The 20,078-nt window shown below is 43.1% G+C and overlaps 6 protein-coding genes across 7 annotated transcripts; 3 read left to right on the forward strand and 3 right to left on the reverse strand.

Moving 5' to 3' along the window:
• The first annotated feature begins 181 nt into the window (after positions 1–181).
• On the forward strand, positions 182–2,768 carry Bcqns1. Of its 2 annotated transcripts, XM_024690183.1 has the most exons (3): positions 182–452; positions 671–821; positions 878–2,768. In XM_024690183.1, the coding sequence occupies exons 1-3, from the start codon at positions 283–285 to the stop codon at positions 2,708–2,710; spliced, it is 2,154 nt and encodes a 717-aa protein (XP_024545951.1). In that variant the 5' UTR covers positions 182–282; the 3' UTR covers positions 2,711–2,768. The 2 variants fall into 2 exon arrangements, with proteins under 2 accessions (XP_024545951.1, XP_024545952.1); XM_024690184.1 differs by lacking the exon at positions 182–452 and having other exon boundaries at positions 509–821.
• A 15-nt stretch (positions 2,769–2,783) lies between these two features.
• Positions 2,784–4,251, reverse strand: Bcimp2. The gene is made up of 2 exons (XM_024690185.1): positions 3,350–4,251; positions 2,784–3,216 (listed from the first exon to the last, which is right to left on the reverse strand). Exons 1-2 carry the CDS (start codon positions 3,703–3,705, stop codon positions 2,910–2,912), a joined length of 663 nt encoding a protein of 220 aa, XP_024545953.1. The 5' UTR covers positions 3,706–4,251; the 3' UTR covers positions 2,784–2,909.
• Positions 4,252–4,539: 288 nt separating this feature from the next.
• Positions 4,540–8,006, reverse strand: Bcgdt1. The gene is made up of 3 exons (XM_024690186.1): positions 7,231–8,006; positions 5,384–7,169; positions 4,540–5,328 (listed from the first exon to the last, which is right to left on the reverse strand). Exons 2-3 carry the CDS (start codon positions 7,014–7,016, stop codon positions 5,255–5,257), a joined length of 1,707 nt encoding a protein of 568 aa, XP_024545954.1. The 5' UTR covers positions 7,017–7,169; positions 7,231–8,006; the 3' UTR covers positions 4,540–5,254.
• A 302-nt stretch (positions 8,007–8,308) lies between these two features.
• Positions 8,309–12,670, forward strand: BCIN_01g00840 (hypothetical protein). Its single transcript, XM_024690187.1, has 4 exons — positions 8,309–9,055; positions 9,105–10,470; positions 10,544–11,758; positions 11,848–12,670. Exons 1-4 carry the CDS (start codon positions 8,827–8,829, stop codon positions 11,969–11,971), a joined length of 2,934 nt encoding a protein of 977 aa, XP_024545955.1. The 5' UTR covers positions 8,309–8,826; the 3' UTR covers positions 11,972–12,670.
• A 129-nt stretch (positions 12,671–12,799) lies between these two features.
• Positions 12,800–14,808, reverse strand: BCIN_01g00850 (hypothetical protein). The gene has a single exon (XM_024690188.1). It carries the CDS (start codon positions 14,509–14,511, stop codon positions 13,126–13,128), a length of 1,386 nt encoding a protein of 461 aa, XP_024545956.1. The 5' UTR covers positions 14,512–14,808; the 3' UTR covers positions 12,800–13,125.
• Positions 14,809–14,923: 115 nt separating this feature from the next.
• Positions 14,924–16,531, forward strand: BCIN_01g00860 (hypothetical protein). Its single transcript, XM_024690189.1, has 2 exons — positions 14,924–15,318; positions 15,672–16,531. The coding sequence occupies exons 1-2, from the start codon at positions 15,124–15,126 to the stop codon at positions 16,332–16,334; spliced, it is 858 nt and encodes a 285-aa protein (XP_024545957.1). The 5' UTR covers positions 14,924–15,123; the 3' UTR covers positions 16,335–16,531.
• Positions 16,532–20,078: the final 3,547 nt, after the last annotated feature.

Genomic DNA, 20,078 nt, shown 5'->3' on the forward strand with positions numbered 1-20,078 from the left:
TACGATATACTCTTAACTCTCAATAGAACTCTGGCGCATAGCTTTGAATACAGTAATTCTTAACCAAAAGTGTATAGCGTGAAAGTTTCTGAGTGAAAGTCACCTACCTAGACATTAACTCATTATAAACGAAACCCCATCAGGAAATCACATGATGACCCCGCCCCCACCATCAAAAACCGCATCCCATTTATTCATTACTACTCACATCATATTCTCACATCACATCACATCACATCACATCACATCACCCAATTTTATCATCGCGGAAAGCTCGTCACGATGGGTCATCTCGCAACCCTCGCAACATGCAATTTGAATCAGTGGGCGCTGGATTTTGACGGCAATCAAAAGCGCATTATTGAGAGTATTCGACGCGCGAAGAAGGCGGGGGCGTCGTTGAGGGTGGGACCGGAATTGGAGATTACGGGATATGGGTGTCAGGATCATTTGTGAGTGACTTGTCTTATTAGTATTGAGAAGGGAGGGATGAGGAGGGATGGGGTGTGAGCATTGGGATTTTGAGGTTTGAGGGGTTGAGGGTTTGAAGATTTGAATGATTTGAATGTTCAAATCAAATTCAGAAATCGAAGCTTTCTGGTTGCCGGACTTGCCATTTGGACTTTTGAAAGAGCTTTTGAAGAATTTCATTTGAGCTAATTCATGATAGTCTGGAATCAGATACAGAATTACATTCGTGGGAATCTCTGGCGCAAATCATTGCTCATGAGGAATGTCAAGAAATTCTACTTGACATTGGAATGCCCGTTCGCCATAAAAATGTGAACTATAATTGTAGAATTATCGTTTATAACTCCAGGGTCAGTGAGCTATTAGATATTTTCCTGACGATGAGCTAAAAGTAACGAAAAAACAGATATTACTCATTCGACCTAAGCTCTCTCTAGCTTCTGATGGGAATTATCGTGAACAGAGATGGTTCACACCATGGAAAGGAGAGAGAATCGTTGAGCAGTACTATTTGCCAAGACTGATTACGAAAGTAACGGGTCAACATAAAGTCCCAATTGGAGATGCTGTTATCAGTACTTATGATTCGTGCTTTGGTGCTGAGACTTGTGAGGAGTTATTCACACCAAGGGCACCACATATAAATATGTCATTGGATGGTGTTGAGATCTTTACCAACAGTAGTGGTAGTCATCATGAGCTTCGAAAGCTAAACATTCGTCTTGAACTTATCAAGGAAGCTACTTTGAAGGCCGGAGGCATATATTTGTATGCTAATCAGCAGGGTTGTGATGGAGATCGACTTTACTATGATGGATCCGCCATGATTGTTGTCAACGGTAAAGTTGTCGCTCAAGCAAGTCAATTTTCTTTATACGATGTGGAAGTAGTGACTGCCACTGTTGATCTAGAAGAGGTGAGGGCATATAGAACTTTCAGATCCCGTGCCATGCAATCGAGGGAAACCGCAGCATATGAGAGAATTGAAGCCGGTATGAGCCTTTCGAGTGATGCTGAGGACGTGAATCCCTCAGTGCAACCCACCAAGGAAATTCCAATCAAATATCACGTTCCTGAGGAAGAGATTGCGCTTGGTCCAGCTTGTTTCTTATGGGACTATCTTCGTCGATCTCGTCAAGCGGGATATTTTGTGCCGCTCTCTGGAGGAATCGATAGTTGTGCTACTTCAGTCATAGTTCATTCGATGTGTCGAATCGTCTATGCAGCAGTCGAGAAAGGGGATAACCCTCAGGTTGTTGAAGATCTACTCAGGATTGTTGGAGAAGAGGAAGATAGCAAATGGCGTCCATCTAGCTCACAGGATATTGCCAATCGCATCTTTCATACTGCTTATATGGGATCTCAAAACTCCTCAGCAGAGACTCGAGGTCGCGCTAAGGATTTAGGAGGAAAGATTGGTAGTTATCATCTTGATTTCAACATTGACACTGTTGTTTCAGCAGTCACCACATTGTTCACAACCGTTACCAGTTACACGCCTAAATACAAAATGTATGGAGGAACGCCGGCATCGAACTTGGCATTGCAAAACATCCAAGCTCGACTTCGCATGGTCTTAGCTTATCTCTTTGCCCAACTCTTACCTACTGTTCGTGGAAGAACAAAACCCGGATCTTTATTAGTCTTAGGATCTGCCAATGTCGACGAATCACTCAGAGGTTACTTCACAAAATACGATTGCAGTAGTGCAGATATCAATCCCATTGGTGCCATTTCCAAAACGGATTTGAAAAGATTCATTCTTTGGGCTAGTACAGAATTTGAAATGCCGCTCCTCCAAGACTTTATTGACGCTCCACCAACCGCTGAACTCGAACCTATCACCGAGGATTATGTACAGAGTGATGAGGCTGATATGGGTATGAGCTACAACGAGTTATCAATCTACGGTCGTCTTCGCAAAGTGGATAAATTGGGACCATATGGAATGTGGACCAAACTTCTACATGAGTGGGGTCATGTCCTCTCCCCAAGAGAGATTTATGAAAAGACTAGATGGTTCTTTTGGTGCTATTCTATTAATCGTCATAAGATGACTACGCTTACACCGAGTTATCATGCTGAGCAATATTCGCCTGATGATAATCGATATGATCTGAGACCATTCCTTTACCCAGGCTTCTCGTTTGCGTATAGAAAGATCGAAAAGGCGTTAAGTGCGATGGGAGTAGCTGCGGATAAGAAACCGGAGGTAGAGGAGGAAAAAAAGAATGAATAGATAGATGGTTTCCTAGATTGACAATTGCTAGGTCCGCCTTAGATAATATTAGAAGTCAGTTACACCCAGCTTTTATACTTCGTACATCCTTCAATTGGTGATGTACATCAAGAGTCCCCAGCACGACAAGTCCATTGAAGAAACACCAGACCAACCATCCAATTACCATCAAAATTCTCCATCGCATCTCCGTATTAGATCACGCCCCACCATTCCACCCCTTCACTACCCTCGTCCTCCCCTTCCACTGTTCCCACCTAACTCTGCCCCTACTCCCCCAAGGCCAAAGCACATGCGTCAGTTTTCCGGTGATTAAATTTATCGCAATCGGTCCATAATGATTACTATCTAATGTTTTCCTCGAATCGGCATTGTCGCCCTCGACCCAAACGTGCCCCGCCGGTATATCAGCATACGGGTAGGGATAGGGAGCGTGCGTGTAGACGCGGTCACCCGGGAGCGCGATGATTCGTTTTATTGCGAGGGTTTCTGGGTGGTAGGGGGATCTGTTTTGAGGAAAGGAAAATTAGCATGAGCATTGGATTTTGGAATTTGCATATTGCTTTTGAACAAAATAATGGAGACTGCAAAATTGCATAATAAACATAGGAAAAAGAGAGAAAGAAAAGTAAAGCCCACCTAAAAGAAACAAGCATTCCCCTTTCCAAATCCCTTCCCTTCCTCCTCTTATCTACTAAACACACATCGCGCGTCAAACTCTCATTGTACCCTGTATTGAGAAAGGGATACATGGAGGCGCCATTGATGATATGCAGCTCTGCGATATGGTCTTGGAAGAAGATGGATGCGGGGATCCAGGAGGCGATGATGAGGGACCAGTAGGTGAATTCTTTGAGGAAGGGGGGAATTGGGGAGGGAGTGGGTGTAGGAGAGGAGGTGGAGGCTCTGGGGGAGTTTTTGAAGAGAGATTTGGGTTTGAGAATTGAGGGGAGGGGGAATGAAGAGGATTTTAGGAAGGTGAAGAGTCGGGACATGGTTTTTGGAGAGGGAGGACGAGGAGGAGGGGCATTTTGGAGGGGAGGGGAGGGAAGGCTGAGGTGAGGGTGGGAAAATGTGGTGGTTTCTCAGCCTTGTGCATGGGTGGGGTGGCTCGGTGGATCGTGGAGAGAGCATCGATCTTCTGGGTATCGATTCATCCCATCGAAAAACACCTGATAAAGCATTCGTTCATTGTTTGGGAATTTAAAAAGATAATAATTGAACGGGCAATGGTTCTTATTTCCAATTCGAAGGTGTTCGAAATATACAAAGGATATACATTTGATTTCGAGGATGAGGATGAGGACGAGAGAGCGGATTTCGATTTTCAAATTGGCTTTCCTACACTCCCCTCCTTGGCGGATTGGAGAGTCCTATCTTGATATACAGACACGGTTTAGTGACCACTGTGATCGATCGAGAGAACAAGTGATTCCGAGGACTTCATACCGACGATTCCAAGAGATGATCTACAAGCGAATAAGTAAATATTCATTTTATACTATACTAATCATAATCATAATCATCATCTACGAGTACACTCTAGTATGAACTCAATATTCAACTATTAAACTAATAAACTCATTATATATATATATGTATTTCTAGAAACTACTATATTATATCGTTTTTTATCATTTCATTTTTTATTATATCATTTTTGTAATTTACAATTTACAATTTGTTTCTGACTTGTAATACTTGATGTATAATTTATACGCCGATGTCATCAAGTATGATTGATTAAACATATTGAAGAATTTATTAAGAGATGAGATGAGATGAGATGAGATTATAAACGTGAGGAAAGATAAATAGATAGGTAGGTATGCAGGTATATAGAAATCAATTACTTTCTAGTCTCTCTTTGCTTTGCTTTCATCCTTACTTTGAATAACCGATTACTCTTATTATATATATACATACATATATACATACACAATTCAGTTCTGTTCAATTCAATTCAGTTCATGTATACATAAAAATTCTCTTGATTGAAACTTTCATTTCCGCGCTCTCCTCTCCTCTCTCCTCTATAAACATATCAGTCATCTAGACTTATCCATCCATCCAGAACCAAGACCATACCATCTGATTCATTACGTCGCTGATAGAATTAGAATACAATAATAATGCATATCTCTTTTCCATACCCTCCATCACTAACCAGGTCATCCTTTTACCTATTCATCCCCAGATATTTCATCCACCTGCCCATCCATCCATCAATCCCTCATGTATTAGTAACAAAGTAAAGTAGTATTGTAATGTAACTTTCTCCCATTCTTCTCCTCCCTTTTTGTGCATTCGCTTCCTAGACCAAAACCCAACCAACGTCCGAAAAAAGAAAAGGCAAAATCGCTTCATCCTCATCGCGTAAAGAGGCATGCAAAAGGAATGTATTAATTGATAGTTTAGGTTCCGAAGTGAAAGACCGAGATAAGAATTGAAGGATGCGAAATTGAATTGAATGAATCGAATCTTGTTACATAGGATATTGATGTCCTCCAGTACTCAAAGAAAAAGGTATTCCAGCTTTTAATCTTAAGCATAATACAAAGCCTCGACAAGATAGATGACTCCGAAGATTAAAAAGGCAATTGCACCTCCTAATGTTACTGCAAAATTATTAGTTTATTTCAATACAACATAATGCAAAGAGTGAAAACTTACCAACTCTCAAGCTAACCTTGCCAGCAATAGCTCTTCCACCAATAACAGCCACACCAGTGCAAACCGCATGACCACTAACGGCTCCTCCAGTAACCCACCAATAATCTTGACCAGCTGCCATAGCAATGGTAGCAATTTGACTTCTATCACCCCATTCCCCAAGGAAAGTCATAACAAAAGTTTGAACCCACGCTGGACTAAGGAGTAACGAAAGAAGATTATTCAAGCCTCCTGCTGCACTTTTCAATGTTGATCTTTTAGGAGAAGGGGATCGATCTGAAGAAGTTGAAGGACTTCTTGGAGGAGAAGGAAGACGTGATCCTGATCTAGATTTTCTTGTGCTTGCTCTTTGCCCTCCTCCAAGACCCATTTCCAAAGCATATGGAGAAACCGATGAACGTCTTCTTCCTTGTTGTTTTGCAAGGTGCTCTTTTTCTTCAAGCTCCATTTCTACCTCTTTCATTTCCTCAGTTACACCCTCATCTGGACTCATGGCTAAACCTTCTTTCAATAAACGTCCTCCAAAAATCAAGAATAATCCTGCGGCTAGGAAATTGGTAAATCGTTTTGGAATCAAGGTAGGTACTGCATGACCTAACACTGCGGACAGGATTGTCATAGCAATCAATGCGGAAAAGGCGGCGGAAAATACGAGAAGTCTATCGTGCTTCATCGCCATCAATGCTGCGATTAAAAATGTTTTGTCTCCGATTTCAGAGAATAAAATCATGGTAAGTGAAAGAAGATATGAATGTAAAGGTTGAATAAGACCATCATTGCCCTCTCCTTCTAATTCAAGCTTTGGAATACCCTTTGAATCTGCTTTCGTAACATCCAAATGGTCCTTGTTGGCAGAATTAGGAATTGGATGAGGATCATTGTGTGTCTTGTCTGGAAGATCTGTAGGTTTATCCAATCCGAAGTTATCAGTACTACCAGCCTCCTTGTCATCAGCGGAACCCTTTTTAATCGTCGAATCTTTCTTCTGTGCATCTTTGGTATCGCCTTGGATTTTTTGTTCGGTATCGTGAGGTATCGGTGGTGCTTCTTTAGGTGATGCAGGTTTCTTTTCAGCCTTCTCTCCCGTCTGACTTTCTTGACCCTTTCGTGTCTTATCTTTCGCACTCACACCTCCCTCAGTACCAGTTGTGCCATGTTTAGGTGCTTCTCTGCCTGGATCGTTCATAACTCCATCGTTACTTTGGGGGATTTCTTTGCCTTTGTCATCAAGCATTGGCTTCTCTTTGCTTGTTTTGGCTGTAGGTGGGACCAATTCTCCATCACTAAGCTTCGAATTGGAAGTTTTAGAATCTTTGGAATCCTTGGTATCCGCCTTTTCACTTGTTGTAGAGTCCTTCTTGGGGTCCTTTTTAGTGGTATCTACAAATGGCCCAGCATGCGGCTTTCCGTCTTTACCATCGACGGGCGCATCTTTCGTACCAAGTCCATATGATGGTTTATCGGCAGTAGTTGCAACAGCTGCTGAGGGATCAATTTTGTCCAATTTCCCTGTTTGCGCATCGGTGTCTTTCGAAACGGCAGCTATGTTATCTTGTGCCGCAGGTGATAGGGCCAGAGCCAATGATGGCAGTAAGAGTAAAAGCAACGGGGATTGCTTTCTCCGGAATCTCATCTTGAATTAGATCTCTTGATCGACGTTGGCAGATGTAATGAAGATGCAATTGGGACGCAGGAAAGGTACGATCAGGGAATAGAAATTGTTGGTTGTGAGGATTCGTGAGGCGTCAATGGGGGAACGGTATGAGAAAGAGTTCCCACGACGTGTCTAGTAGGATTGCAATGTAAGTCGATGGTCAATAAATCTGGTGAAATTGATCAGAGCATACCTTGAATTGAAATATCAAAGAAGCAGATCTGGCATGAAAAATAAAAAGGTGAATATGAGGAAGAAGAAAAAAGGTTTCAAATAGTCGTACTCCTCTAGCAATAGTCGAATTCGTACGATGGGATGTATGGAGGTAGTACGGTAGGGTATGGAACACGGTAATATTTGTTCAGTGCACCGAAAGAGGAAACCTCAAGGAAAAGGGATCCGCTCTTTCCTTGTGGCTAATGCTTTTGTAGTCAGCGGGAATGATGATTGGCTCAATGGAATGATATTGGTCGTATCATTTATTAATAGATGCTCGTTTTCTAACATTCTAGCGGTTTGGGAAGTCCAAGTCCAAGTCCAAGGGGTACGTTTTGGGTGGCTTTGGGGGACACGGGGGATTCTTCTGGACCCATCAAGTCTCACGCTTCATCCAACACCTGCACCTGGGCAGCACTGCAGTTCGAGATAGGAGAGACTGTGAGGCGTGAGGGCGTTGGGTGAAGGCGTTGAGGCGCTGGCAAGGAAGGAAGATCCAAGAAACCGGTGAACCCCTGAACTGAACTACGTACGAACTGGAGAGACTACGAGGCGTTAAGGCGTTGAGGTGTTGATAAGGAAGATCTAAGAACCCGGTGAACCCCTGAACTATGCACGAACGGGAGAGAATGTGTTTTATATCATTATTGGTAGGTATTATCAGTAAGAAATGCTCGCGTCGGTTAGCAGAACAACAGTGCCGCACAACAGAACAGCACAAGGAGAGCAATACTACAATACAAGTACAGTACCGATTCTAGATAAATTGGAGGTTGTCAGGAGAAGATACTCAAATCTTTATCCAGCTAATCCCTCCCTTGCCCCCTGATCCAAGGACCTAATCAAGAAATCAATGATTGGCATTGGAGAGGTAAGGGTAAGAACTCTATTTCCATTCTATACATCTTCGCTCGTCTAGACCGTTCTTTGGAAGCACGAATGCAAGTATACGTGTAATTTGAGGGATAGTTGACCGGATCAAGCAGTACATGGAGAAGATTCCTATATCTGTAGAAAATGTATCATCTAGATACCGTACCCTCTCTCCCGTTGTTGACTTCATGAGAATGAACAAACGTAAAGCAACACGCTCTAGCGAACTTGAATTAGCACAATGCATACCTAGGTACCTATTCTTCCTTTGAAACTTGCTTCGGTATAGATCTTGTTCTCATTCCTTCCAAATTGAATTCAACTTGACTGAGAACTATCTGTTGGATTCTTACTACTACCTGGTGCACACTTTACATCCTTGGCATTGCTTTGAATTCGAGCCATCCAGTCCACGACACCAAGGCTAGAAAGATATCCAACACAGCACGTGATTGCGCGACTCGACAGCCTCAAATATTAGGCTTCAAGCCATCCCCCCACTTCCTCCTGCATCTTTCACCCACAATCTCCACCCAGCAACACAACACAAAACGCGTCAATTCATCCACACAACAATATCAACTCCACACACCTACACTAACAAACACCATCGCGACATTTACGATAAGACATAAATCCCATTGCGCCAAACGTTTTTGGGTACGACTAATCCTTGGATCGTCGCATCGGGATATTCGACATGGCTCGAACATCTGCGCGGTCGGTGTCGCGAGACCTCCCATCTTCACCACCAACCAAATCCACAAATCCTGTTCCAAAGACCACCCGATTAACTCGTAGCCAAAGCGTCGAGTTGGATTTTCGTATACCTCGCCAAGAAAGTGTTGAGGGTACGGGTGATAAAAATGAGCAACAAAATTCTAGGAGTGGTCGCAAAGCTGCTGGCAAACGAGCACCCGGTCGCAGAGGTTAGCATCCTTTACAATGTGTTTGTTAATTGTCGCTTATGAATTATAGAATTGTCCATGGTTGCAGAAGATAAAGAAGTCTCATCCGAGGAGGAAGATGCCGAACAAGCCAAAGCGGACGAGGATCCTGAAGCTGGTGAACAAGCCGATGATGAAGAAGACCGTGAAGCTGGCGAACAAGCCAAGGTGGACGAGGATCCTGAAGCTGGTGAACAAGCCGATGATGAAGAAGATCCTGAAGCTGGTGAACAAGCTGATGAGGAGGAGGACCCTGAAGCTACTAAAGTGGCAGACCAAGATGAAGAGGATCTTGACACAACCAAGGTCGCAAGTGGGCAAGAATACGATTCGGAGGACGAAGGCCGCAGCGATTTCTCAGACGATACGCGCACAACATCACACACGAAACGGGTAATGCAAATTATCAATTCCAGGTCGGCTATTGAGACCCTCCCAGACCTTTACGATACAGCTAAGAAGATTATCAACAAATCTACCAAGAAAGGAATTCGTCCAAAGGAAATGGGTCGCCATCTTAAAGCTTTGGAATCCATTTCTAATGAGCTTGAGGTTTACAAAGAGCCATATGGAAGAGAACAGTTTATCGAAGTTGACATTGTTCTGGAAAAGGTTTCTGGATCCTTAAATTCTACAGGTCTTGGCTCAAGTGATCTTGGTGGTTGGGCGGCTCCTTTCACAGCAATTCTTCAATCGGCGAATCTTGCAACTCTTCTAGGCCAAGTTATTCAACTGCGGGAGGGTAATGAAGTTTCACAAGAAGAGTTGATGTTATTTCTTCAATCTCTAGAGAAAATGTTTCCTCGCCCATTCGTTTCTAAGTTTGCCGCGCCTAAGGATTACGGATCGGAAAGCAGTAGATTGATCAACGAAACTCACACTATTATGTTAGAAATACGAACTCAGCTTTTTGAGCTTACTGCCCGTCAGTTAGAACCCGGCCGGAATTTCAATCCCAATGAACTCCTAACTTCTTGCTTTGAGGGTGGTTTTAGGAAAAAAGACACCAAAACTGGCGAGAGGGTGGACATCATCCGCAGTATGTTTTTGCCCCCAGCTCAAGCAAAGGATTCGGGTAGTTATGTCGATTTTGAACGTCTGAATAAATCATTTCCAAGATCTAAATTCTTCAATGACCTTGTCGATTATGGCGAAAAGCGCTGGGCTGAGGTAGATTTGATCGTAGAAAGCCGAGGTGGTATCGACAATGTGATGGTACCCTTTGAAGAAGTTGTTAAGGATATTCAATCGGATGCCGAAGAAGAAACTGCTAAAAGTGACCAACCCGACTCCGAACCCGAGATTCGTGTAGACTACGAGCCGGAAGTATTAGAACGTGAAGATAGTACAACCTCGGAAAGGGGCCCTCAGGCATCCGCACCAAGAACAAAAAAAGAGTAAGATTTGTTCATCTTTTATCGTTACATTCCAATAGTTCAAAGAAACAAACGCCCGCTAACAATTTCTTAGCTTTCATGACAACCCGAGTGCTATAACGAAGCTTGTTAGTCTCAGAAAGCTGGCGGGAAGTCGGACAAGCGGTGGTATAGAAGTCGGTTCTAGCATTCCTGCTCCGTCACAACCAGAGGAGCAACAGGACTCTCAAATCACACAAAATTTCAAGAAATACAGCGATTCCCAGAATAAAGAAAATAAAAGTCCTGAACAACCCCTGGTATCTCGAGGCCGTCCATTGATAACGACTACTTCAAAACGTAGTGGAATGTATAGGAAGCACTCAAATGCCCAAAAAGTGGTGTGGGTGGAAGACAGCCAAGGATTTCCCATAGATTCTCAGGCGGATGATCCGGGACCATCTCAGCCAAGAAACAACAAGCGCAAAGTCCCTACATACCTACAGGCGGACAATGAAGTACTTCAACCAGCCCAACCAAAAACCAACAAGCGTAAAGCCCACGCTGCAGATATTCTGTCGGATGATGAAGGTCATAACTCAGATGAAGATTTTCAAACCGACCAAAGAAACAGGGAGCCCCGGCGTAGAATTGCTGTACCTAAATCTTCAGCCCGACCCAGCAAACGGCCACGTACCGAAGTGGGTGAAAGTTCTCTAGCACAAGATTCGCGTAGTAGAAAAAATTCTAAAGAAGCCTCATCACCCGAATTCCAGTCAAATGACGACGATCATAGCGAAGATCAAGGGTTTGAAGCCGATCAAAACGTACCTAAACCCAAGCCTCAACGTAGCAAGAAAGCGCGTACTGAAGCTGGTGAAAACTCTCAAGGACAGATTTCAAGTCGTAAAATCAGATCCCCATCACCAATTCTAGCTTCTAACAATGATGATGAGGAACAAAATCAAGAAGGCCTAGAACAACAAAATCAACACAGGAAAGAGCTATCCCGATCACCTCAATTTCCAGAAGATGATGAAGGTAGTGTGCAAATGCCTCAAGATGAGCAACCTGGTACTATCGCACATTCGTTTACCCAAGCCAGCGCTCGTTCCAATGTAATAGCACAAGCAATTAAGAATGGTTTTGGTATATCGCAAACTCGTACGCCTTGGTCTGATAAAGATACACAACTTCTTATTGACTACATCGGCGAAAAAGGTCCCATGTGGAAAGAAATTGAAAAATCTGGTGATCAATTTGAGCGAGATAATATCACTCAGGTTGGTTTGAAGGATAAGGCGAGAAATATCAAAGTTGATATTTTACTGTAAGTGGAATTAACCCTGACCCTAAACTTAACCCTAACCCTTGTTACGTATGTCAATTTTATAAGTACTAACATTAGAATCAACACAGAGCTGGCCAAATACTCCCACGAAATTTCACAGGGGTCAAACTCAATGCAAATTTGATTAAGAGGGTGAAGAGAACATGGCCTAATTATGATCCTTATACCGATACGGGGTATGCAACATTCTGATTATAACCATGGATCATATGTACTCATCACATAATAATCAAACGTCCTTGCTTCTAAACTTCCAAATGGCAGTGGAGGTGCTGAGTATTTTGAATCGAACAAACGCGATTCAATTGAAAGAAACTTTAACATCTTTCAACTCGGAGTACAGTTTTATGAAATAGGATAGGATAAAATAGGTCTTCGGATGTACGTGTATTTACCAGTGGTTGAATGTGTTTATAAGACGAGTTGAATTACTTGGGTTGGCTGGATTTATGGCGTCTCTGCGGGTGGATGGGTGGGCGTATTGGCATACAAGCCTGATTATGATATGATATGATATGGTATGGGTATGAATAGGATTCTGGTTCGTGGGCGGTATCATGTATTTGGAGGAATGGATATTGCTTGCTTGCTTGCTTGCTTTTATTTTTGGCATGGCAGTTGAGGAGTTTGGGGAGGGGATGTTTTGTTTTGTTGCATGAGGATTAGTTGGGATGGGATGGGATGGAATGGATTGGGATTGGGATAGGAATGGGAATGAGAATGAGAATGAGAGTTACTCATATTCTCTTTTTTGATACTTGTAGCATAATTAATTCTATACCTTTTTCTTGTGATTGATTTTGATTGATGGATTTTGGTTGATTATATAGGGACTTATTTGTTTGTTTGTTTGCTTGCTTGCTTGCTTGCTGGCTGGAATATGATATGATATTGTGATGTTTGAGTGTATATTTTATTTTAGTTTACTTTAGTTTACTTTACTTTGGATTAGTTTATATATATATATATGCTGAGAAGTAGATAGATAGTTTTGTGAAGTAATATATACACATATTAGAATGAGTAAATATTCTCTTTCTTTACTCTTCGGACTTTACTCTTTGTATTTCGTTGATATTATCACATTTGATTGATATACCTATTACCTACTGCCTAATATTCAATCAATCATACGTATTATATTATACATATACATATATTCACCTCATATCCCTCCCTATCCAATTCTCAAATCCCAACTCCCGATCCCCTTTCCAAATGCCGTAGACCTGGTCATATATTCAATTCCTATTTCTCCCCCTTTCCATATTCCCAGATTCCAAATTCCAGTTTCTCCATACCGACATGCTGAATTTAATTTACCACCGAGAAATAACCCCCCTCCCCTACTTTAGTCTCCCAAATTCTGTATCTATACTAGATCCCAAAGCTCCTTCCATCTTCGCATCTCCCCATCCAGTTTCAAATCCCACCGTCCCATCTCCCCTAACAACCTTTCCTCTATCCCACTCCCTTCCCTCGCCCTTCCCCTTCCACTTCACATCTTCTTCCCTCTTCTCACCTCCCCTCTCCCATTTTTTAACCTCTTCTTCCGAAAATCCTGCATCTCGCAATCGATTTGCGCCCTGCATTTTCCATTTCTGTCGATCGCGTAGAGCTTCTAATGCTTGATCCCAATCTTCTCCTTCTCCTCCTTCGTTGTCAAGATTATCTTCGAGTTGCACATCGCTTTTTGGATCATAATCTGCGTGGAACCGAGAATCCATTGATGTTGAACCGAGGGATATAGCGCCACGACCACGGATTCGAAGGGGTTGTTTTTCGTGGGCGGGGCGAGGTCCGATTATTGAGTCTAGGGGATCAGAGTCGGATGATCCTGCGTCTGGAGATGGGTGGCGCTTGGTATGGTATGAGGAGTTTTTATGTTGTCTCGACGAAGATATTCTTTCATCATCTGAAGGTGGTGACAAGGAGCGCTTTCGAGAGCGACGGGGTGATCGATCTCGGTCTCGGTAAGTTGATTCTTTACTTCGATGTTCTCGAGGTGAACCTGATCTGTCTCTCCCCCTATGTCTTTTTCTCTCACCCCTTGCGCGCTCTCTATCTTCTGACGTACTTCTTCTTCGTCTGTGTTCTCTTCGTTGAGATTGATGATCTTCTTCCGACTCATCGTCTTGATGCTTTCTCCGCCTGTCTTTGGATTTTCGATTATTCCTGTCAACTTCCTCATCCGCACCTCGATCTTCTTTGCGTCTTGATTCCCTCCTCCGATGACCTATCAATTCCGCAGAAATGTCGATGTCTTTCCTATTCCTTCTGCGATCACCATCTTCCTCATCCCTCACTTTTCTAATTTTTGTGCTTTCTCCCGTGCGCGACGAATCTTCCCTCTTCCCACTTCCCCGTCCTGTATCCTCTACTTCCCGTTTCCTCTTCACTGGCCCCCCTAAAATCGCCTTAATATCTCCCAATTGTCTCTTCCTAATATCCGTCGGCGCAACCTTTCTCTGTCTTGCCCCACCCGATAAACTCTCTAATCTAGCTCTCGCCTCTGCAGCTTCTTTGGCTAATAATGCGCTATTATGATTATCCGTATCTCTGATGATATTTCGCAAAAAACGAGTGTTGGGTTTGGGTTTATTGGGAGGTGGTTTGGATGAGGGGGCGTAGGCTGAGAGACCCATGGATGAATATTTTATAGAACTGGATTTTGCATCGGCGGCAAGAAGGGAGGCGACATAGTCGTCTGTTAGATATGTGTCGTTTGCCATGTTGCGGTATTTCGTGTGACACTATGGTGTCAGGCTGAAATTGTGAGGTTGATGTCGATGTTGATAATGGGATAATGAGGATAGTAGTATTGTTATGATTCTTATGATATTTTATCAAGCGTTATATTGCAGATATATAAGATATCTAGGTTGCCGAAGCAAAAAGATAGGCCAAAAAAAAGTGAATTGGGATATGTTGAAACAAATAGAATGCGAATAAGAAGTATGTATCGTTGATCTTGAAGTTGGAGCCTTGTGGTTGCTATCGTATTTTCTAAGATATGATGCATTGACACCTTGATCGGATAATATACGATATTTGCCAGTGGGTGACACGAAAAAATAAAGAAATATATCCGGCAGGGGGGGTGAATTTATAACAAGTTGTCACCGCATGGCAGAATAATTCAAAGTAAACAATGCGATGCGATGCGACAAACACCCCTCCGATTCAAAATCTCCCAAGAGTAACAAAATCAGCAATTGCAGAGACGTTAATCTACAAACGTAGATCTCTACACTATTCTACGAGATACTGGTATTCTTCCAAAACACTCTCGACTCAACGACCCCTAAATCCCATCAAACAACAACCTTCCTTCTCCTCACACCATGGCGCATTCACCCCAAAGCACTCTCACCACTCTCCACAAACTCCAAAAATCCCACGAACTGAGTATCATCAAACTTTCCGAACCAGTTTCCGCCCCTTTAAAATCCGGCTCTCGTACATCCAATGCCTCTGCCGCAGATACTCTTGAGAATCCTTCCCCGGCGAGTTTAGAAGCCGATTTGGCGCATTACAAGGTATATTCTTCTGACTTTCATTCCTTTTCTTTTCTTGATTTATATTCAAGAAACTTCGAGCGCAGCGAGCTATGGGGGTCTGGGGGCTTGCCTCCATAAAGCATTCGATTTTAATGACGCGCTCTGCTGGCCATCCGAGAGTTTTAGAATTGGCAGACGAGGGATATGAAGGCAGATGTTTGGATTATCAATGTATGATGGACTAATGACGCTCCGCTGGCCCTCCGGGGGCCACTGCCGTGGAGGCAGAATAATTGGAGATGAGAAAGCACTAAAGAGATATTACCGGAGAAGCCATTTGCCATGGAGATATCATATTAGCCCCAAAAACACACACTGACGATTCCCACCAGGAACTTTTCTCCAAACTTCGCTTTTCATATCTCGAACAAGTCACCAAAGAGAAATTCATCCGTGCCATTGTCGGGGATCCTCCTTTGGTAGTCGAACATCAAGAAAATATCGATTTAGAAGCTTCTCTGCTCATCTCCAAAAGCTCTCTCAAAGCCCAAAAGGTCGAAGTCGCAGAACTGGTTGAAGAGTTGGAGAAAAGAGGTAGAGAATTATGTAAGAAATATGAACATATTCAGCTGCAAACAAGACAATTGGAGGAATTGCCGAAGAAAATTGAGGGACTTGAGGAGAGTATTAGGGTTTTGAAGGAAGAGAATGGATCGAGTGGTGAAGGGCTGGGAAATCCAAACCTTAAATTGGGGTTAGATAGAACGAGGGAATTGGTAGAGGAAAGAGAAAAGGAAAGGAGAGAATTGGATAGACAGTTGGAACAACTGCAAGTACTTGTCCCGAGAAAAAACAAAGAGGCGGAGAGGTTGAATGCGGAGTTGATACCGCTAGAAGGAAAGAGGATGACGAGTGTAGCGGCTGCGAAAGAGGCGAAGAGGAGGAAGGAAGAGGGGGCTGGTGGGGCGGGAGATGATTTGGAGGAGAGAGGAAGGTGGTGGAGGGGTGTTGAGGGAGGGTTGAGAGGGATGTTGGGGGTGGGAGAGGAAGCATAGAGTTGGAGATTACCTGTGTTTAAGGAGTTTCTGGGAATTCTGGATACTGGGAGAGGGAAATGGAAATGGAGTCTTAGTGTCAGGCGTTTATGGTTAGTTGCTAGAACTAGGACTAGGTTCGCTTGGCCCAGAGATATCCTTTTTGTATATTGATATCCCAACGACGCAATAATTTGATTTCACGTTTTTAGAAGTCAAGTCATGTTTATTTGTTCATTCGTTTGTATGTGAGATGTCAATTATTTATGGCTGCAAGCAAGTTTATTTTCTAATGTTGTGTTTTGTGGATCATACATGTATTTATGTATATAATGAGAATTTAGAGAGAAAAGGGGGGAAAGGAGAAGGAAAAGGAGAAGGAGAAAGAGAAGGAGAAGGAGAAAGAGAAGGAGAAGGAGAAGGAGAAGGGGAAGGGGAAGGGGAACGTACATGTACGAGTAGACTGATAAATCCATAGAATTTGGAAATTGGCGAGAAGGAAAAAGATCTGGATAGAGATGGAGATTAACCATACGAGCCGCGGAACGAGAATGAGTTTGACTTGAGATTTCTAGAGATTCCGTAACTAGGAATTTGGTGCTCGGAAACGACGTGATGTGATAACCATGCCATGTGATTGAACAGAAAGCAGAAAGTGATGGATGGAAAAGATATGGAGTTCGCAAATGCTTACGGTTTGAGCGAGGAGTTTCTTGTGATTCGCAGGTGCGGATGATGCTCTTGCTACAGGGGTTTAGAGATGCTATCGACGCTTTGCTTTGTTGATCGTTTTTATTGCTGGGTATCGTTTATTGCGGGGTGGAAGGGAAGGGTGCTGGAAATCGGACCGGATGGTGGAGGGAATGTATGTGTGGGTGAGTTGAAGGAGACTGACTGACTGGCCGACTGACTGACTAATTGTCGGGTTGAAGGATCTGGAAAGTTGGATGTCGTGTTTACTTGTATGTATGTATGTATGTATGTATGTATGTATGTGAGTTCCTCTTCTGAATCATTCATGCTCGACTCATCGATGTTCAAGCTGCAAATCGTATATTGCGAGATGGGGATGTAGTAGAATGAGCAAATGACAACGAGTGTACGTGATTTGAGGAAGATAGTTATCCGGAACATGTGCATGGTGAAGATCAGATAACGGGATATTCTGGTGAGCTACTGATGTTGTGTTTTTATCAAGCTTTGAAATTGGGAATGCTGGATGGATAGGAAAATTGGAAAATGATAAGCGTATGTTCGCGGGCTGGTCGCTTGTCGATGGGAAGAAGAGATGAAGACCGAGTTGTGTGAAGCTGCAGCCATCGTTCAAAGCTTTGAGCATCGAGGTTCGAGGTTCGGAAACTATGGAGGTTGTGTTGAGTTCCGACGGAGAGAAAGGTGGTGGAACGGATGGAGGGATGAGAGGGTTGGGAATTGTATGAGATGGTTGTTGGTGTGGAGGGGACGAGGATTAGAATGAATGTGAGGTTTAGTTGTGTGTATGCAACAGGACCATTCGGAAAGTTACTAGCTCTCGAATTGTCAAACATAAAGATATCAAAGCTGTATTTTAAGCAGTGCAACGAAGCGATCAAAGGAGATATGATTTGAAATGTAATCGTTATTGGCTGCTCGAAAAGTTAGGACTATTCTCATGCAAGAGGCTGCTTGATCGAGTTTGCCAGACATCTCGGCTAGAAAGCATTGCATCCAAATTGGAAGATTATAACTTGGGACAAACGTTGATCACTCGACCTTATGTTGCATATAAATAAGAGACGTATCGGAAGAGACAGTTCCCTGACGTAGATATAGACATACGCAATGTACGTTTGAAATGCCTAGCTGCTGCAATGCATGTGAGCTGAAACCTCCAGCGTACACTGCAAAGCACCTTACGAATGTTGGCATACTCGTATCTCAAATAAAGCATCGAACTATGGATGAACGAGCGTCTTATCAAAGTAAGCAAGTCTTACTCTTCTCCGTACCCACTCGCATAGGATAGGCAAGTCTTATTACCCCAGAAATTTCGCCTCGGTATTGTCCGAAAGACACTGATTGGAAATCTGGGGTATCACAAATACGATGGTTTCAGAAAACGTGCGGCATAGAGAGGCGTGTCTTACCTAGCGATGCATTGATGTCAGATTGGGGATAAGAATGGATCCTACCTGCGAGCGAAAAAGTCAAAAAAACAAGGAGGAAGCTGGCTGTCAGGCTTGTGCATGATGGATGGGGAACAGATGACTTGTGATCAGCTGGATGTTTGGACGTTGGATTCTCCACTGTGAAGTTCTGTTCCACTCTATGCATTGAAGAATGGAATTGGAATTGGAATTGGAACTGGAATGTGAGGAAGAGGGGTTGGGTGAAAACGAGGAGAGATAGCAGAGGCCGGTGGTAGTGCGCACTTGAGGGGGAAATCGAGATGGTAGTATGGCAGTATGGTACAGACGATAATGTAGAATGAATCAAGTAAATCGCGCATTTGGAGAGAGGCGTTGCTTGCAGAGAAAGTCCTTTTTGTACATCCACATGCAGTTCGATTTCGTGAATGTATCGAATGCGAGGGAGCAGGAGGTGGGTGGGTTCTTCACGAGATGATGAGATGATGAGATGAAAAGGGATTATGCGTAGAGAATGATTAAACCTCGGATAACCCCATTGTTGCGTTGGGCAAAACCAAGTACGGACGAGACGAAATAGGCAATTTTGTTAACATCGTAGCCTTCGCAGCGCACAACTGGTAACCCGCAAGACTTTCCTAACCAACAACGTCGTAAATATCGGGAAGCGCGCGTTATCTGCCAAATACTTGGGAGTTGGGACAGCAATGCACGGTGTAACCAAGACGCTTGAAGACCCAGTGGATATTCCTCCCCTGCAAGCAAGATGCCAAATGGATGCAAGATGATATAGTGACACTGTGCAAGGTGAGCTATACAAGGGTTGAATGGGAGGCTCGCAAAAAGAATGAGGCTTAAGATCTAAAGAGATCTTCGTGTAAGCTTCGTTTGCTTTTTTGAACCTTGCACAGAATAGCTCCTGGAGGGTTGAATACATGTGTGGCAACGTCGCTAACTCATCATTATATCCACAACAACAACAACAACAACATTCCACTCGAGTAGAAACCCGTGCATTCATCATCTACCTTGGAATCTGGTCATCGTATCCAGTACAACTGGAGTCAAGCCAACATGAGCACGACATCCTCACACCTTCAACCACTCAAAATCCTTTTCCCACTTTCCACCCGTGAGCGGCGCTTATCTTTTACCTCTTTATCAAAATCCCTAGAGCGTTTTGTCTTAGAATCCTTAACTTTATTGCTCCACCGCCATTGTGTCTCCATCATTTTTACCATCTCTGGTCTCTGTGGCGCTCGATTTACCCCATATGACCTTTCTTTTCGCAAATCCAGGGTCCTCTTTTCTGCTACAACATGATATTTTTGACGGTAGTTGGTAGACTAATCATGCAGTAATCTTGCACTAACTTTGAATGAGTCTTTAATATTTCAGCCAGAGTTAGGATAATTGTCGTCATGGAATGTTGGATGTCTTGGAGTATACTTGAGGAGGTAGTAGATAGGATAGGAATGAGTAGTAGATGGTAGATGGTAGATGGTAGACGGTAGACGGTAGACGGTAGACGGTAGGGAGTAGATGACAAATAGTAGATAATAAATAATAGATAATAAATAGATAATGGATAATGGATAATAAAGAGTAAATAGATAATACAGAGTAAATAGTAAATAGT

Source organism: Botrytis cinerea, chromosome 1 (genome assembly GCF_000143535.2).
Source record: "Botrytis cinerea B05.10 chromosome 1, complete sequence".
Lineage (NCBI taxonomy): Eukaryota > Fungi > Ascomycota > Leotiomycetes > Helotiales > Sclerotiniaceae > Botrytis > Botrytis cinerea.

Bases quoted from the DNA above. Each gene is read 5' to 3' on its own strand.
- Bcqns1 (XM_024690183.1), top strand. From the start codon at position 283: ATGGGTCATCTCGCAACCCTCGCAACATGCAATTTGAATCAGTGGGCG. The intron at 453-670 runs GTGAGTGACTTG...AATTCATGATAG, and splicing joins TATGGGTGTCAGGATCATTT to TCTGGAATCAGATACAGAAT. The intron at 822-877 runs GTCAGTGAGCTA...ACGAAAAAACAG, and splicing joins TTATCGTTTATAACTCCAGG to ATATTACTCATTCGACCTAA.
- Bcgdt1 (XM_024690186.1), bottom strand. From the start codon at position 7,016: ATGAGATTCCGGAGAAAGCAATCCCCGTTGCTTTTACTCTTACTGCCA. The intron at 5,329-5,383 runs GTAAGTTTTCAC...ATAATTTTGCAG, and splicing joins CAAGGTTAGCTTGAGAGTTG to TAACATTAGGAGGTGCAATT.
- BCIN_01g00860 (XM_024690189.1), top strand. From the start codon at position 15,124: ATGGCGCATTCACCCCAAAGCACTCTCACCACTCTCCACAAACTCCAA. The intron at 15,319-15,671 runs GTATATTCTTCT...GATTCCCACCAG, and splicing joins CCGATTTGGCGCATTACAAG to GAACTTTTCTCCAAACTTCG.
- Bcimp2 (XM_024690185.1), bottom strand. From the start codon at position 3,705: ATGTCCCGACTCTTCACCTTCCTAAAATCCTCTTCATTCCCCCTCCCC. The intron at 3,217-3,349 runs GTGGGCTTTACT...TCCTCAAAACAG, and splicing joins GGAATGCTTGTTTCTTTTAG to ATCCCCCTACCACCCAGAAA.
- BCIN_01g00840 (XM_024690187.1), top strand. From the start codon at position 8,827: ATGGCTCGAACATCTGCGCGGTCGGTGTCGCGAGACCTCCCATCTTCA. The intron at 10,471-10,543 runs GTAAGATTTGTT...ACAATTTCTTAG, and splicing joins GCACCAAGAACAAAAAAAGA to CTTTCATGACAACCCGAGTG. The intron at 11,759-11,847 runs GTAAGTGGAATT...GAATCAACACAG, and splicing joins ATCAAAGTTGATATTTTACT to AGCTGGCCAAATACTCCCAC.
- BCIN_01g00850 (XM_024690188.1), bottom strand. From the start codon at position 14,511: ATGGCAAACGACACATATCTAACAGACGACTATGTCGCCTCCCTTCTT.